The sequence below is a fragment of the Tympanuchus pallidicinctus genome, unplaced genomic scaffold (assembly GCF_026119805.1).
Source record: "Tympanuchus pallidicinctus isolate F22 unplaced genomic scaffold, pur_lepc_1.0 scaffold31, whole genome shotgun sequence".
Lineage (NCBI taxonomy): Eukaryota > Metazoa > Chordata > Aves > Galliformes > Phasianidae > Tympanuchus > Tympanuchus pallidicinctus.
Genome location: NW_026294749.1, coordinates 9,149,452 through 9,168,866, shown reverse-complemented (window position 1 = coordinate 9,168,866; position 19,415 = coordinate 9,149,452). Strand labels below are relative to the sequence as shown.

Genomic DNA, 19,415 nt, shown 5'->3' with positions numbered 1-19,415 from the left:
TTGGCAAAGGAAAGAGGGAATTTTTTTTAATTTTTTTTAATTTTTTTTTTTTTTCTATTTTGCTGTAATCCTAAGTCTAAGCAAGTTATTGCTAGGTCAATCAGACTCCAGAGCCAGCTCTACAGAAAGTTTTGATATTCAGTGTCCGATACAATTTTTAGCCATTTCATAGCAAATAAAGGAAACTCAAAACAAATAATCACCCACTTCCACCCTCCCAATAACAGTATTTCAAGCGAGTGAAATCAATTTGACTTCTGTTTGTTAAGCAGAAGTTACTTCACAACCACGATGGAAGGAAATCAGAAAGAAAAACACCACAATGAAAAGCTCAGCTTTTACCAGCACACCAAAACAAAAAAAGCAAAAGCAGAACCAACCAAAGCAGGCATCACCTAAACTTCACATTTCTTAGATTATCACAGCACACAAATTCTTTTGACAACAGTTCAAACTAATTAGCATAAGTTCACCATGAAATACTGGATAAGCCATATTAACAAAATATATTTCCCTGTACCAATTTGAAAATAGCTCACAACAACAAGCATGACCTTTGTATTCTCATTTAGTAAAATGCAGTTTTTTTAAAGCAACTGTTCTACTAGAAAACACAACTTAATCTGCTATTTAAAATATGTTCTATATAGAATGAAACTGAGCAGGAAAACACAAGTCATATTTAACTGCATAAAGGGGTTTCTGCTTTTTGTAATGATCATCTCCAATAGTAACCTTATCTGCTTCTATGTTTGACATTCTACATCAGCCCTCCTCTGCTATATTAATTACGGTATCAATCTTTCTTACCCTCCAACTCATGAACAGGGTGAAATGGAACCTCACAAACATATGTACTGCTTATATCACATTTAGAGATACTGAAGAGCTGAAGCAAAAAAGGCAACAAACCAAAGCATCAGTCTTTTCTGCATTGTGAATTACATCACTAAGACACCACTACAGCAGAGACAACAATCATAAATGAAAGCAACAAGTGGAAAACCATTGATTTTGTATTAAAAAGTAAGCACAGTAGAGCTTGATGCACGAAGAATTCTCACGTAAAGACTGAAAATCCATTATTGTAAAGCCTCCTCTTGGCCAATTCAACACATTTTTTATTTTATTTTTAGATAACCATCAACTGCTGAAAGCCTTTCATTTAAAAAATTTAAAAAACATTCAACCAACCTAAGGTACATTTCAGTATTCTTACAGAGACAAGATTTAGGTTATACAGAAAAATAGAAGATAATTGATAGAAAATGATCACCTAGGAAACTCTGGTACTACCTATGTTTTCCCTTAGATGAACACAGAATCATACAGGCTGGAAAACACATATAAGATCATCAAATCTACCCACCAACCTCACCTACTCAGTTTCTTCACTAGCCCATGTCCTCATAACATATGCTGCAACTTCTGAGCCTTCTCTTTAGCTTGCTAACAATGGTAAAGGTGGAGTCACTGACTAAGATATCCAGCAAACTCTATACAGTCAGGAACAAGGATTCTGCCATTGGTGGTGACTAAATGCTGACACCATATTGGCAAGGAGATGGATGTCTACAGGATGTATTTTTCTCTGGGATTCACTTAGGACTGCTGAATGGTAACAACACTGCATCAAAAGGGCACGGCATCAATTGAAATTCAACTAAAATTAGATTAAAACACTTTAAATATTGACACGTCTATTGTAGACACCCTTCAGAAGGAGAAAGGGATGGCTACCATTTACAGTTGAGAAATGAACAAAATTTGGCTAACACCATCTGTTCTGGTTGATGTGTAGTTAGTCAACTAGGTAAACAACTGTAAATTGAGGGGTGAAATGGTATCATGATGTACAGGTTTTAGATGTCATAAAATATATCAACACAAGTTGTACTGATGCAAACTGCTACATGCAACTGTTTAATTTCTTTTCCTGGCAACACTAAGCTTCATAATTTGAGAAAGATTTTTGTTTGCTTTATAAACCAGTTTAGCTCATATTTAAGCCCATAGTCATTACCTGCAGTAAGACTTGCTTCAGTGACAAGAATTACCCAAATTAAGATTCAACTGTTTTCCACAAAGTAATGGAAAAGCAAACATCAAAAATGCAGGTATTATTCTAAGTACTTTTATTCTCCACTAATACAAAAAATAATTGGGCTTTCTTCAAGTGAAATGCATAAGAAGCATTAAGCTCACAATAACTCTTTCTTCCTCAAGAGCCTTTCCATATAACGAGCTAAACTCACATTTTTGCTGGAGACTAAAGTTTTATAGCATGTAGGTTTACAGCAGCTCCAGGCTATGAAGAAAGCAACTTAACACCATACAGTAGTAAAACCAGAGTTTCTGTAATATGTGTAAGAAAATGACCTAAGTAGTCCAAGCACTACGGGACCTTAAATTCATAAATAAGGCAACTGAAAGATCCTCAATTTTCACACGTGCTGAAAACAATTCAGTCATAAAACCAGTGCAGTTTGTTTTACTGTCAAGTTATTATCTTACAAAAGGGTACGAGGAGGGAAAAAACACAACATCTTTAAGAATCTTAACACTGAACTTAAGAGGCTACACAACCGACTGACTGGAAGGATATACAAAGTCCAAATCACATCTTCCTGTTATTTTCTACACTGTCTTTACTGGCAGTGCACAGAAATACAGCATACCAAGAAGGTATTCAAATTTCATCTTTCACAGAGCTAGTCTGCATTAAAATTTTGTAGGAATGTGCTCATCTGAGACTCTTATTGTCTGCACATTCACAATAAGATACGAGCTGTTAAACTTCTCTCTATTTAAGTGTTTCAAAATATGCCATAGACAGTTTGAGCCTTTCATTTCAAACTGAAAACAAGTTTAATTTTGTGAAATGTTGCCAAGGAAACAGTATTTTGAACATGATAAACCCAACTAGATGGATCTAGTTCTACATGGAGAGGAAAAGAAAAATCAGACAGTCATCTTTGGCAGCGCGTGAAACTTACTCCTGTACCATTTTCCTGTAATGATCCTAGAGATAGCTATTTACTGTTCCAACCTTCAGATAGCCCTCTCACTTTCTGAGATTGCACCATTTCTGTCTAGTGACACTTCTTGAGAACAAAAGCCTTTCTGGTGACACTGCAGCCAAAAAAAGAACAGCTGCACAGACAATAAGATAATGCAAGACAGCGAGAGTGTCATCTGTGCAGTTTATTTACGTGGCTGAACATTGTAAGAAAGGAATAACTTACGATTCTGTAGGAAGCAGAAATCAAGAAATGAGACAGTCTCTACACTTTCTTTTTAAATTTCTAGAAAACATCAACAAACAAAACCCTTTCTTGTTCCAGCTACAGGTATCTCTGACCAACTCAATAATCCTCCTGCACTTTTAAACATCTGACGAGCGGGAAAGAACTACAATTGTCACCTGCATGGATAAAAAACGAAGCAGTGCTACAGTATAGCAGAGCTATTTCATAATCCAATCTCCTCCTGCATTAAGTCAGAGCATTAAGATAATAAAGCTACTTCAGACTTTTCTTGTGTATGAAGTAGAATTAAAACAAGTACTCTGCTAACGAATGCCAATAACATGTAAACAGAGAGTAAGAGAAGATTGTACGTTGTGGTAACAGATGACTGTTATTGCAACAAATAATTGCTTTCTGAGGACACAACAAAAGGACAAAAATAGACCACACGAAGTCTTTCTGTTAGGTTAGTAGCATACAAAACAAACACAAAGAAAACAGCAACTGAAGATTTTTCTGTGGTTTGTTTACAAGAAAACAGGTACACTGGATGCCAAAAAGGAAAAGAAACTTATTGCATCAGCAATATTTTTTGCAAGAAAGCATTGTTTCTGCTTAAAGATTTACACACATACTTTAAAGGACAGCACAATGCTGGATGTCACAAACATCACTCAAACACGCTAAAATTCTGCCTAAACCATAGGCATGGGTGCCATGGAAATTGAAATGTAATTCACCAGGATGTTTTGGGATAGTAGCTACTTATTTCTTCACTCACCTCACCGCATACACCATGCATACTGCAAAACATAGCCAAAACAGAAATCTAGTTGTATTGCACAGTGTTTAAAAACAGCCATAAGGCAACACTGCTAAAAACCACACTGATACACCTGTGAGTTGTTGTAACATTTGATTTTGGTACAGGACGTTTAGCAGATCTTACAAGTGCAATACAAAGCCTGTCTGTAAATATTTGCATCAGTACAACCCACTACAGAACAGTTGCTCCCATAGAGGTGTTAGCTCTGTGCTATCTGCTAAAAACACTGCAGCCTTTCCAACCTCCATGTTCTTTGCTTTTTTTTTTTCCCTTCTTCTGGGCAACTTCGCATTTCCAATTCCTGATTTCATTCTTCTCAAAAGAAGAAGATAAAATCCTTTAAATGGATATAATTAAGCATTTATCTTCCTCAGATGTTCTAAAAGTACAAAAGCTTGCCTAGAAATAAACGGCAATGGTATCAGTTGCCCACTGTTCGAAATTGGGCTTACAAATCAGCGCACGAGATAAAGAATGGGCAGAATTAAAGACATTGAGTATAAATGCATTTTCCCCAAAAATTTACTTGCCCAGGGAAGGAAACTGACAAAAAAAAAAAAAAAAAGCAACACACAACCACACTCTCCAAATGAAAGACTTGACAACCATTAAATCCTGCATTTGAACTAACATTAGGTGGGCATGAGCTGGTTCTAAAACCAGAAATGGCATTCCCTCCCTACCAGGGGGCAGATGCTGATTTCTGCTCCAAGAAGCCCTCTCTCTGTACGCTGCCATATAAACAGACATACTGGGAACTAATTAGGCTAAAAAACAACTCCGTCTTGAGGTCAGCTTCTGGAGAACAAGCTACCCACTCAGGTTTATCGTGTAGCTAACACAAACAGCTACAAACTGGGACAGGGCAAGAGACCTCAGCGAGTGTTCAGACTGCTGCTTTTCATGGCTGAATCACCACAAAGCATTCAAACCACAGCTTAGAATAAAAACCGTAAACACAACAAAAAACTTGCTCTGACTGGAAAAGAGGAGATTCACTGCACATATCAACAAGCCTAGGTCTGAAACTCATGTAGAAACGGATGATCGCCCTGCGATACACACACAAGCTATTTATAACACAGAATGACAGGACAGCATTTGGCTTCTGGTAGCCACTGGACACCCTTCAGACAGCCCTTAGGAAAGTGAAACTGGAGTATATTTAAGCCTAGAGTGCCCAAAGAGAGCAACCAAAGGGTACAGTAAAGCTCACGGATTCCTAACAGAGAGATACAGATGACTCCTGATCACTAAAGAAGAATGCCCACAGACCACTAGAGCTTACATAAACCATGACAGCATCACGCAAGGAACGTCCAGTTGCAAAAAGAGGGTGGGATTTGCTGCTATCTGAAATAAAATGCTGCGCTGTAAGGCAGATGCATTTCTCCTTTACACGAAGCCAGAGGAGCTACATGTGCAAAAGATTAGCATGGCTCAGATAAGCCAGTATGAGGAAAGTGAAATCAAGAATTGAGAGTGGATATATTCTCATTTGCACATACCAGCCTAGAAAAGAGAACGGACACATGGGGGTCACTTCCAGAAAGTAAGGGGACTGTAATTGATTCCCAAGTCACAAGAAGAGGACTTTGCACATCCTTGTTCATTTCCATTCCCAGACCATTGATGTATGCTGGTATAATTAAGCCCCTACTCTAGAAACTTAGATGACACTAAAACCATAGTTGTAAGAAATTACAGTAAAACTTCATTTGTTATTTCTAGTTCTCTGACAGCAATTTCACACTAAAAACTGTTATGAACTTAAAACTTAACTTATAGCTATGTTTAGCCTCCTCTACCATATCATAATATTTTGCAATCAATTGCTGCAACAGATCTGACTTACATATTTACTAGGTTTTTTGTTTTGAAATAAATTTCTATTAACTGGAGATTTCAGTAGTTATCCAGATATAGCTTATTGACATTAATAGTCTCCTTCCTAACATATCCTGTAACGACTGTAAAGATCACCTTTGTACTCTTCCCCATCCTACATCCATTACTCACCTACTGCTATTATCTCTAACCACTCACATCCCTGCCCACAACGTTCCACGTGAGGCCAAGCAAAACAAAGCAAAAGTAAAAAGGAGAACAGAAAGAGGTCCTCAGACTGCAAAAGGAGGCATGAAATTAAAAAAAAAAACTGAAGAAATGCAGAACAGAAAATACTTACAAAACAGTATGACAGCTTCTAATGAGAACTTTAAAAAGTTGGATAAGAATTATTCACATATCTGTACTACAGCAGCACATAAAGGACATTATGGCTCTTCATGCCAAGTGCTATACAAATGCCAAAACAGTTGTTGTTTGAAAGATATTTCAACCTTACTACTTTTACTAAACTTCATTCTCACTTCCCTTTTTCTCATCTGTTACCACCAGTTGTTGCACGGCCCTATCATTTCTCACTTATTATCAAAAAACAACTTTACTCTTCATCTGTTCTGCATCACTAACCTCCATATCTATTTCTTATTTCCTAGTAAGCCTGCTTTTGCGGTTTCTTTGGTATGCCTACAAGTTGGTTACTACGCAAAATGAATATATTATGCACTTTCAAATTCCTATTCAAGACTACGATCCCCCAGATACATACAGAATTTAGTGGCCTAGGTCACCAGAGCAACAAAATCAATTCTGCTTCCCAGACAGAACAACAAACCATAGTGGAAGCCCTGTCAGATCTACACCCTATACAAAAAGGAGCTGTGCTCCAACTTTACAGGTGGCAAAATCAGCTTTGTGATTGCTCAGGAACCTTGAGATAAACAAGATCAAAGTCCAGTAATAGGACCACCAAGTTCTCAGGTGACAAAAAAATCAGATCTCCTAGACAAGGTTTTTAGTAAGAGGTTCTGATGATTTGAGGGAAGCCACACTATGCTAGAGTACACAAAACATGAATGCTGATAGACTTGCTCATATAATTTAATTCATTGATTAAATACTTTAAGCTGTACATTTATAAGAAACAAACACTAAAAGTAAAGGCCACTACCAAAGGGAATTTCAAACAGCATTATATTCTCCATTGGCATTTATGAAGGCTGCAAGCTGTACTTAATCTTGCAGACAGATAGTCAAGTTGCCTCTAGTAGTCCAGGATTTTATTTTATACAGCACCATAAAATAAGGGCTGTTGTGCTTCCACAGCCAGGCTCAGACTTGAAAGTACATTCTTTTGCAACAGTAAGGCATTCCAACTAATTGATCATATTAATTGCATGCTGGTCCCCTACAGTCGTAGTCTTCATGAACTCTTTTCCCATTACCAGATGCCAGGAAGAAAAAAAAAAAATGTTAAGACTGCGTGTGGAGCCAGCCAGCTGAAACAACAGGGAATGAGAAAGAACTAATAAAGCCTATAAGACTGCTCTCTGTAGACCTACTTGTATGTCTCTGCATTATATTCCCCAGTTTAATAATTTGAAAATAATTTATTATTTTGAACACAGGAAAACACAGAACTGTGAGATTCACACTGCATCTTGTCAAAAGTCTCTTGGTACTGAAGGCAGGGTCTAGAGATGGAAACGTCCACTGAGGCCCCACGCCAGTTCCTGCTCTTCAGCAACTAAAGCTAGATTTGGCCTTGGCTCTGTGCACCCATGCTGTATCACACTATGAAGAAAATGAACGGCTCACTTGTTAATTCACAAGTCTTAGTTACAGACAGCTCACAAATCTTGAAATTCTTGAAGGTGGCTTCCACTTTTGTAGACTGCCCCAAACAACCTTCTGCACTAGAAGCAACTAAAAGGCAGCAAAGGGTTAAGCGTGAGGTTTGGTAAAACAACACTCTGTCCTTCATACACATTGGCAGCATTTTAAAGTCCATCATTTAAATAAGAAAGAGGAAAACAACTTCCAACCTTAACAGGCACAAATGTATTTCAGGAAAAGGCATAGCATTGCTAGCAAATCACAGTACTCTATTTAACTGCCAGCAAAAGGGCAGATTTTTTTCAAGTGTTTAAGTTAAAAAAAAAAAAAATTGATAGCAAATCATTACCAGAAACACTAATTACTACTGTCTTAACTTAAAGATACTTAGGTCTTCACAATATGACAACAGCAACTGCAGGTGCAAGATTCTGATAGCAAAGAAGTCTCCCAGAGAGAACTTTTGAGAACAGAATTGATAACAAACTACCACAGCCTTCAAAGGCAACAGCAATACTGAGAGGCCAGCTTTTCAAAATATTCCTTCACAATACCAGCTGTATTCATTCACTCACTCTCGCTCTTTCTATAGTGACAAGTTCCCAGATATCCATTCAGAGCACCCCCCTGTACTCTTATAACTGCAGAATAAAAAGTAGCTTTAAGGATAATTTTACTTTTTAAAATTAATAGAGCATGTATTAAAAGACTGCACTACAGAGGTAAGTTCATCAGCTGCACATCCTAAACACTTCTGAAAAATTACCTAGTGTCTGTACAGACATACCACACCGTTAAAGGTAAAAGCACACACAAACTAAGTCATTTAAACCCCAACTCCCCTGTCAAGAGCAAAGGAGGAGATGTTATCATGGCATTCACTACATACACTGATTTGTGGAAGATTAATACAACAGTCAACTTACTTAACCAAACATCAGAGTGTAACTTCTCATGAATAAGGAATTATGCTACATAAAAACTGTTAACATATGGAAAAAAAGCATTGATACCAAAAACATCTGTTGACTGAAAGATGATTGAAACATTATTTTAAGTAATAATTAATAATGCATTCATTACTCACCCATCTCTTCCCTTGCTGACGATTTTAACTTCAAAATAGTATATGCCACAGGCTGCAGGTATAGGATGTGTAGCTCGAACAGAAGCAGCATCTTTTGGAGTTTTTCCATGACCTGAAAAACAGTCCCATTCAGAACACAATGAAAATGTATTAGAAATAACTGTGCAAGGTAAATCAAAGGTATGCACATCAACTCCTCTAAATAAAAGGCTTATGTAGCAAGCAAGCAATTTACAGTATTCTAGCTAGCCCTATTTTTATGCTGGCATATTCTCTTCCAGTATTTAGCTCCCATTACAGGAACATGGACTGCAACTAAGCATGCTATGAGAAGTTTTGAATATATTACTCTTAGAAGTTCTATAACTATGCAACAGGAAGCTAGAAAAGTTTCACTGTAGCAAGTCATACAGCTGAGAAAAGCCCACCTGGATTTAAAAGTCCTGCATGACTTCTCAAACACAGTGTTGACTCACTTTTATAGACTGAGAAAATGATACAAACTAGTTTATTCTAATGCTTACTGCTACTGAATCTTCAGGTTAATTTTAAGACACTTTAATTCTAACGTTTCTCAGAGTATATCAGTCACTTTATAGGCTATGTGACTTGCAATTCACTTCCACATTCTGAATGCTATTTCAGGACAACATTAACATCAGCCTGCAGTTAATATAGTTAATATAGTTCCTACTCCTTACAAGCCTCAGTAGATACCAGCTTTTCTACAACAAAAATCTCAACTCCTGCCTACTCTCAAGTTGTTCAACCTAACCCAAGAGCTATTTACAATCTGCTAGGAGTGATTCTTCCAGATGCATCACCTTTTTCAAAGCCTTTTGTTCCACAGACCACATGGAAGCAGGCTTAAGGCCTGCTGACTTGTTTTTAGCAACAACCTGTTCAAGCAAGCCCAGTCTTCCCTGAACATACCAAAATCCCTCAGCTATTGTGTTCAAGTCATATACTGGAACCCAGTATATAGTATTAAAAAAATAAAAATAAAGTGGAATCTGGCAGGAGGCTTTTCAGTAAGACAGCAGATTGTCCAGGAATAAGACTGTCACTGTCATAAGAAAAACGCACGCAGATCCCATTGCCAGACTCAATGTGGGTCTGATGAAAAATGAAAGAGCCAGGCTCAGGCTTCAGCACTGCCACCTCCAGCCCAGAGAGGGAGGCCTGCTGGCACTTGGAGACCAATCAATCTGAATATGCAAAAAAAAAAAAAAAAAAAAAACAAAAAACAAACAAAAAAAAAAAAGTAATATCTTCTTCCAGCGGTGTTAATACTGGAATTACTGCTTAGGAACAGATTATACATCCCACATGCAGGAAGCCCAGCCACACAGCAAGAAACTGCAGGAAAATGGCCCAGCCAGTCAGAACAATCAGACACAGCTGACCTATGCTACTAAACTTCTATCTACAGAGCCCTCTAGTGTAGATGTTGCTAATGCAGTAAATGCTTCTTTGCCTAGAGCTAGCACCCACCATCTCTTACCAAACAACGTATATTCAGCCAAGAAAAGCTCTTCACTTCACCACAATAGCATTTGCATAAAAAACTTCTCTAGCTCAGCAAACTCATCGCTCACTCAGTTCAGGTCTGACCCACAACACTCTTGTGACATAACCAGTTTGCCTCAGTGTATTACTAACCTGAAGGGACCCAGCCAGCTGCCTTAACTTCCTGGCTGCAAATGCACCGTTCACTTCGATGTGCCATTAATAAACATTTTATATCAAGATTTTTTGATCACCTTGTATATTTTACTATATTAAACTTATTAACTACCTTCTGCGTGTTCCTCAGATGAGGAAGAAGTAATAATTTACTCCTCCATACAAGACAGCACACAACTGGCAAATTACCTCCTCAGGCAGTGTCAACCAAAGCAATAACCAAATGCACAACCCTACAGCTTCCCCACGTTCCCTTGGTTTTCATGTGCTGGTTATTCACTATTTAGCTACTACAAATTAGATTATCATTCTTCAGTACGCAGAAATAGTTCAGCTAAAAAGGCACCCCAAAACTTCACAGGCACAACATGAAACTTCTGAGGGACTCCTTTAATTTGGCAACCCCTGATTAAATGAAGCACTAATTTAAAAACATGAGAGGATGGCCTTCTTTTTAAGTGTCCTTAGCTTTTTATTTTAAAACAGACAGAAGTTCCCTCGATTATTCAATGCACTTGACAATCTGTAGTTTCACTTTGAGTCAGTCTCCTTATTTGGAAAAGTCATCCACATAGATGCCTAAAGCATTAGCAACTAGACAAATATTATTGAAAATGTATACCTATTACTGAGGAGGCTTTTTTTTTTGGAAACCATAAAGTGTTTGGACACAATACCAACCCAAGATATTCTTAGCACCTCTTCCTGGAACTAGTTCCCTCCTCACACCCCCTCGCCTACTTGCAAGGACATACCATGAACCAGATTGAATTCACTGATCTGGCTTTACAAAACCCACCAGATTTTTTTAAGCAGCAGATCCGTTCTTTGATCCAGTTCACAGCCACACACAGCTGTCACAGTGCAAATGAGAAGTCCACACACGAGCACAAGTACCAGGATTACCTTACCAGTACTGCCAAGCACTTCATGTGGTGAAACAACATGCTTGGGGAAGTCAGTATCCGGACCTGCTTTCGTGCCATTTAAACAAAAGACAACCTAAATTTAGAACTGCTGGCCTTTTCATGTAATCTCCCACAAATCCTATTTTACTACCTGAGTACGCTGCTTTTATTTGCAGTTACTTAGTTATTATTTATAACAACATTGTCAATAGTATCAAGCCGTTGACTACTTTCAAACATTCCAAACACCTCTACGCTGCCACAACGTGTTAGCTGAGACTTCTGGTACTACTAAGCTATGTTAGACAGCGTGAGGAGCCAAGATAAGCTAGTTATCAGCCAACTTTAAAACAAAATAGAGGCTCTTTACACTGCGGGTGGCTGAGCTGCAAGATTTCTTACCAAAGGACAAGATAAATGTTGGAGTTTAAGCAGAAAACGAGCAAATCTCTGAAACAGTAAACAACTGAGAAACTGTGATGTCCTTTACCTTATAATAGCTGGAAATGGAAACACAGAAACACCATATATGCCTGACGTATATGGTGTTTACAATCGTTTACAACTTCCCTTGGGCTCTTATGGCCACTGCCATCAATGGGACTCTGAGGGAGTCAGGCAGTTCACAAACTTGGCACACCTCTACCGTGTTCTTTGCTGATCTGAATCCTCACCTCTTTGCTTTTGAATAAAAAGTACCTTGGACATCCGGCTCTGAACTTCTGAATCAAAGGTCACAAAAGCCTGAAGTGCATTATATGAACACGACTCTGCGTAACCTAAAGTAGAGTTATTCCACAGTTGCAAGATACAGATAAAGCCTTAAAACAAACTGTACATCTTCAGTACTGAAAATTCATTTCCAGCATTAAAATGACAATTCTGCAAACAGATGCATTGGAGGAAGAAGGGAAAACAAGCACACAAAGCTTAGGCTTTACACAGCACACCAGATCACAGACAAGTTCAATCACCACAAATGCTTTCTATTTTGTTTTCACTAAAAAATGTTCAGCAGCTACAAGTCTGTGTTTACTAAGTAAAGCTTAATTTTCTTTTTAAGCAGTCATTCACATTAATTACTTTTACTAACAGTAGTATAATTAGCTCTTTAGCAAGATTAAATAGAAATTCATCTAAATTTAAATTCCATCTACTTGAAAGAGCTAATTCAGACAAAAACATATTTGGGGGAAACATTTCAACTTCCAAAAATCTGTCCTTTGAACTGAAATCCAAGTGCGTTGTGCATGTGCACTGAAGTCTACTGAAATGTTGACCTCAACAGAGGTAAACATGCTTATACAGTTTAAATCCCTAAATGAAGTTTACGTAAGCTTAACTGAAGTTATTTCCAACAGGTGGTTCAATGACTCGTTCAGACTGACAAAAGTTAAATAGCCAGGGCCTAATCATCTCTGGGATTCATTAGGAGAAGCTTTTACTGAAATGAGAAGAAAAAAAAAGACGTGAGCAAATTACTGATGTTACTTCAACTTTCCATCCCCATTTAACAAAACAAGACATCTCAGAGCTATGAGAGTGTTCAAAGCAGACATTGTGTACTATGTCTTACATGGAGTACTGAATGTACTTCAAGTGTTCTCTGCCAGTAAAATTAACACAATCCCTGCATCACTGAATGACAACACAGAATTATTACTATAAAATCCCCTTTTGTTTGTTACAGAAATTGGGAGGCAGAGTTTGCACTGGAAAATAAAATAGAATCCTTTTAGTTTGGCACCAGAGACAGTTCAAAGGCAACTGCACTGTAAATAAATGCCTGGCTAAGATTTCTGGCCTGCGACACATTAGAAGAAGTTCACGCAATGGCCAATTTCTCAAAATTGCATAACTTTTGTCAGTTGCTTTCTCTGTTTGTTTGTTTTTTTGAGAGCTGTCACAAGACAAGTGAAGTTACCAGAGGGCCTTCCATGATTTTTCTCACTAATGGCTTGGTTTGTTTACATACTCCTGCATACAAGTTCCTTCCTGGTTGCTGCCTTGGTTAGGTCTGTATTTTTATCTCCTTATACTACATTGTATAGATTACTATCTAATGAAATCAATTTGCCTGCCTACTGGAACATACATATTACATACATCATTCACATACATTGCTGTCCACAAGATCCAAGCGGTAATTCCAAGTACATGTGTAGAAATATTTTAGAAGATGTCTTTCTTACCTTAATAGCTAAGTAACTGGTTTAATAACTACTTCACACATAGCATACACTGGTCCAAGACTGCTCTAAACTCTTGTGCTTCCTTTACCACCTTCTTTCAGTTCAGAGCTGTTAATATTACAACTACTTGAGATTAAGCAAATCCTACTCATGGTACTGTTTTTTTCTCTTCTCCCTTACGTAGAGATACTACAAACAACAGTCACAAGGACAGTGTTAACTTTATCAGCTTGGACAGCTAGCTGGCAGCAACACCAAAACATACATTTGTTGTCCATCTGAAAACAAGAATGCCCTGGGGTACAGTCTTTAATATATTATAGTACCACCAGTGCCAATGTATATCAGTACCACATCCAGATTTTGACAATGCTTCCTAAACAAAAGCCAGAATTTGTAAAACTGTACCAGAATAAATCACTGTGGAAAGAAATTACACCCAATAAACAACATGCCAGCTCAGGCATCTCCTCTACCACCTCCCCAAGTATGTCTTCCTTCTCAAGTAATTTACTATGATTCTGTGGGGTAACACAAAAGAACGTGAGCACTGGATCCTCCAGTTTTGTTCACCCCAATAAAATATAAAGTGCCATCATCCTGACACCAGAGAGTACAGTGGATTTTAAATCTTTACACCCTGATCAATACCTGGGTTTGCAGCAAGTCTGGCTTTTAAAGCTCACCCTAGGACACCTGCAAAAACCTACAAGATCCAGAAAGGCAGTATAAAACACAACAGCTGCAATGGCTACAAAGAGACACCTCCAGCAGCTCGCATCTCCAGACAAGTTGTCCACTGATATGAAAAGAAAATTAAACAAATCTTCAACACCCCAGAGAGAGGACCGTAATTTCTCCAGGAAACCAACGAAGCGTAGTTTTTCACAATATGCCAGCACATCAGAATTACAAAGCGATATGAAAAAGCCACTTTGAAGGTGTTTCCTCTGATTGTTTCCTGACCCCAACACACTATCTTTCCAGAAGCAAGTACCCCCAACGCACTCAGGGTGAAGCCTGGCAGAGATTAAGGAGCATTTGGACAATGCTCTCAGACACAGGGTTTGAACTTCAGGTGGTCCTGTGCAAGTCCCTTCAATTTGGGATGTTCTGTGGTCCTCTGATGACAGAAAAACGTGCCTCCTATCCACCACAGAATGGTGAATAAACAGTTCTGTAGTCAAAAAAACTACAGAAGCAGCAGGGAAAGCTTGAGAAAGCGCATCATTAACAGAAGAAAAGAGAAGAACCAATTTTGACCACTGGCTTCTTTGGCCAGACCCATCTTCTCCCCCTTCCTTGGATACTTCAGTCCACAGCAACAGATCTTAATCTGTGTCCAACGCATCATTCACATTTTCAATAAAAACATCTACCATTCTTTCACAAAAGCTTGGCCTTTTTGGTGCTTCTGAAGTTATCTAATATCCTATAAGAAGATACTTTGAATGCTTTCTTTAGAGACCTCTACTTGCGGCTGATTTGTAGAGACAACATTTCACGATACTACGCACATTTCTGCATGCTACCTGCTCTTAGGATCCTCACTGAACCTCCTCATCTTCCTCCCTTTTACTGCATTCATAGGGCTGCAGGATCCGTGGAGGTGAAAAAAGACGGCAAACGTTTCAGTGACTTCCCCCCATGGTGCCTCAGGTAGGAGTGCCCGATACCTTGCACTGCTGAGCCCAGCTGCCAGGCTGGTAACACACACTGGGGCTGCCTTCACAGCCACCACCATTCAGCTCCCAGGGAGAAAAGAGGGGCCACTTGAGAGGCCATTCACTCCCACTTGTAGCTGGGAGAAAGAAAAATCCATTCATGACACCTCTCTTTTTCACAGACCCCTAGGCTAATTTAAGAACTCTCCAACCTCCACAACTTACTATTACTTAAGAGCAAGAGCAAAGGCGTTTTATTGCTATAACCTACCAACTGCGCTTCACAACTTCTGGTAGAGCATCCACGGCATTTCCTACGTTGCCTTTACTTCAGAGGCACACAGAGCCTGCTGTAATCTCTTGAAAGCAACACATTTCTGGTTTAATACTAAGGCAAAGAGAAGGAAATCAGAAATAGCACAAATAAAGCCTGAAAATATACTTCTCCAATTACACTGGCTGACCAGAAAGTCTCTAAATTCTAGTTCACGAGCAAAAAGAGTAGGGCAAAGCAGAACACACAGGAAGACTCGATGGCCATAAAGCTATGATCATCCTATGAAAAAAAAAAAAACACAAAACCAACACGAACCGACTGCAGCCACTAAGCAGCAGAAAATACAAAACGCTTCTAAAAATACAAGGTCATGAAAAACTGAACAAAAGCCAGGAAATGTGAAGTTGGGTATTAAATAACACGTCCTTAAATCACTCGGGGCCTCCCAGAAACCTGCTCTGTAGCTGGTCGCCAGCCTCCCACACTAGCTTCATACGGCACAGCACACTTAGCATTTTTAACAGAGTATTCTGTATGTCATAATAAAGCCTCTCTATTAAAAAAAAAAAAAAGGTCCCAGAGAGTACATTTAATCCTTTCACAGCAGCCAAATCCTGCCATGTGTTTGTGTTGCCGTTTTCCCCCTGCGATTAAACAGTAACGTGTTTATCGGGATTTCACTTGAATTTCACCACCGTGCACTCCCCAGAAGGGTGACTGCGGGGTTGTTTCCTCCCCTCCCGTTCGCTGGGCACTGACAAAGGAGCCGGCTCCTCGCCGCCAGCCAGTGCAGAAACGGTGTTGAAGCTCAGCACTCTCCCCTCGGAGCAGGCCTGGAGCACCAGATGTGGCCGTGTTTTTTCAGGTCAGAGCGTACGCCGGCGTTTCCAGCTTTTATGACATTTCATAACAACCAACACTCGCCGGTTTCCTACGCTCGCTTCTCACGGATTCGTACGCGCACGCAGTTCGATTTTTATCTTTCCTCGGAGAACCGGCAAGTTGAACCAGGAGGCACGAAGTTACAAAACCGCCTCAGCAAACACAAGTCCCACGGCCACCCCCTCCTCTCACAACCCTACCAGCTCAGAGAGCTTCATCTCATTTTCACCCCCCTAAACGCACCGCTCCTCCCCCTCTCTCCCTTCCCCCCGGTTCCGCGTTCCCCGCAGGAAGGAGCCCCGCACCGCCGCCGCCCCGAGACCCGGCGCCGCCCCGACCCGGGGACGGCCGAGGCTGGGGCAAGGCAGCTCGGAGCCGAGCGGGGGGACGCGGAGGAGGAGGAGGAGGAGGGCGCGGAGCGTTATTTCCTGTTATTGTTGCCCCGGCCCTCACCTTTGTAGTGCACCCGCAGGTTGTTCTGCGAGAGGCCGATGTAACTGAATTTGTCCTTCGGGCTCCAGGAGCGGGGCAGCGGCGTCTCCTGCTCGTCCACGGCCGGGTACAACCTCTTCAGCCGCCGCTTCAGCTCCTTCTCCTGCTCGTTCAGGGCCGGGTCGCCGTGCGGGAAAGCAGCCGGGGCGCCGCCGCCGCTCCCAGCCGTCAAACCCGGCGCCCCACCGCCCCCCGCGGGCCCGGTGCCGCCGGTGGCGGGCGGCGGCGGCGCGGCGGTGGCGGGCGGCGGCGGAGGATGGAGCAGGAGCGCGGCGGCCGGCGCGGGGCCGGGGCCGGCGGCGGCCGAGGGGACCCCCGGCGCCGGCGGGGGAGCGGCGGCCGCCAAGGGGAGCGGCGGCGGCGGCGGCTGCTGCTGCTGCCCGGACATCCCGGCTCCGGCCTCCTCCTCCTCCTCTCCGCTGCGGCGACCGTCAACAGATCGGCTCTAGGCGGAGCGGCTGGCAGGCCCCGCGCCGCGGAGCGAGGCGGCCCTACCGGCGGGTCACCCCCAGCCGGAGCTCCTGGCAGCGAGGGGCGGGAGCGATGACGACGGTGGGGCCGCCCGATGGGAGTCGAGGGGGGAGCAGCGGAGCGGGGCCGGGCCGGAACGGGACGAGAGAGAGAGCGCCGCACGGAGAACGGCGCCTGGCGGAAGGAGGCGGGCCGGGAGCGCGCGCCGGGCGCCGCGGCGGGGCGGGCCCCCAGCGCTCCCCTCCCCGTTCCCTCCCGTCTCGCGCGCGCGCGCGCCCCCTCCGTCCAGCCCCGGCGCGAGGCGCCGCCGTGCGTCCCCCGTCAGCCGCGCCTCGGCTCGGCCCCGCCCCTCCTCCTCCTCGGCTGCCACCGCCTCTCGCGCTGGTGCGGGTGGGTGTCGCTCTCTGGCGGGGAGTGGAGCAGGGCGGCTCGGAGGGGGCTGCGCGGGTGGCGGGGCGTTCGGCGAATCTTTTTACCCACGCATACAGCGCCGTTGTTTCATAAGCGGTTGCTCGCAGTGTTTGTTTCACGTGAAGGAGAACCTCTTAGAAACAGGCAGGGCTTGGGACGCGTTTAAGACAGAAAGGGGTTTTCACGGGTGGGTCTTGAGCCTGGAACATCGGTCGCTTCACGCAGCATTTCTAGCTGCCAGGTGGTTGGAGAACAAGCACCGGAGCAGGAAATAGGGAGGTTAATTGCACTGCTGCCTCATGCCAGTGAGGTAATGCAGGTGTGATGCACACCGAGGCTGAGTGGGTTCCTCATAGTCACCAAGGTATCTCTCATGTGAGGCAGTCCTGTGATGTAGGACAATGCCATCCTGCCTTGTATCAGCAACAGTGCAGCCAGCAGCAGGGAGGTGATTTCCCTCTGAACTATGCGCTGGTGTGCTGGAACAGCTGCCCAGAGAGGCTGTGGATGCCCCGTCCATGGAGGTGTTCAAGGCCGGGTTGGATGGGGCCCTGGGCAGCCTGGGCTGGTATTAAATGGGGAGGTTGGTGGCCCTGCATGTGGCGGGGGGATGGAGCTTCATGATCCTTGAGGTCCCTTCCAACCCTGGCCATTCTGTGATTCTGAGGCCACACCTCAAGCACTGTGCTGGGTTTTGTGCCCCTCGTTACACAAAAGACATTGGACCCTGGAGATTGTCCAGAGAAAGACAATGAAGCTGTGACAGCACAAGTCTTCTGTGGAGTGGCTGAGAGAACTGGGTTTGTTTGGTCTGGAGAAGGGGCTCAGGGGGAGAGCTTCTCTCTCTCAAGGACCTGAAAAGAGGTTGGAGTGAGGTGGAGACCTGCCTCCTTTCCCAGGTAACAGCAATAGGGTGATGGAAAATGGTCTCAAATTGCAGCAGGGGAGGTTCGGGTTGGATGTTAGGAAAAGTTTCTTCTTCTTCAGGTATTGGAACAGGCTGCCCAGGGAGGTGGTGGAGTCACCATCCTTGGAGGCTTTCAAAGAAAAGGGTAAATGTCGTATTGAGTGACATGGTTTAGTGGACATGATGAGGATGGTTTGATGATTAGACTAGATGATCTTAGTGGTCTTTCCAACTGTAATGATTCTATGATTCTGTGTTTGGCAGCATCTCTGTCCAGACAAAACCAGAGACATCCCATCCAAAAGAGCTGCACAGGATGGGAATGGCAGATGAGGCCAGCAGGTGGGCTGACTTGCAACAGAGGGTTCCCTTCCACTGGCAGGCTGCCTGCCAGCACATCTAAGCTCTTTTTCAAGAATTCTGTAAACTTCAAACCTCAGGATTTTAGAGTTTATCTAGCATTTGGCAAGCATCAACTATTCGGGGATATATTTGCTGTGTTCAAAGCTGTAGGTATGAATGTCCAACCATCTGAATTTCAGTGAACATTTTTGCCATTACTACCTGCCGAGGTGTCATGGCTCACTGGACTTTTACGTAGACATACTTCCTGTTGCCCATTGTGAGATGGAAGCCATCAAGATCCTGTGTGCTATACAATGAGGTGTGGTGCAGTTTCCATC

At 42.3% G+C, this 19,415-nt stretch overlaps 1 protein-coding gene across 1 annotated transcript in view; it reads right to left on the bottom strand.

The window, feature by feature from the left end:
- RANBP9 (RAN binding protein 9) overlaps positions 1 to 17,579 on the bottom strand; it is a 37,534-nt gene extending 19,955 nt beyond the window's left edge. Inside the window, exons 1-2 of the mRNA XM_052697791.1 lie at positions 16,905 to 17,579; positions 8,843 to 8,954 (exon numbers count right to left, since the gene is read on the bottom strand). Coding sequence (XP_052553751.1) covers positions 8,843 to 8,954; positions 16,905 to 17,331 — 539 coding nt within the window. The 5' untranslated portion in view covers positions 17,332 to 17,579. The remainder of the gene's footprint in view (positions 1 to 8,842; positions 8,955 to 16,904) is intronic.
- Between the last annotated feature and the right edge of the window lie 1,836 nt (positions 17,580 to 19,415).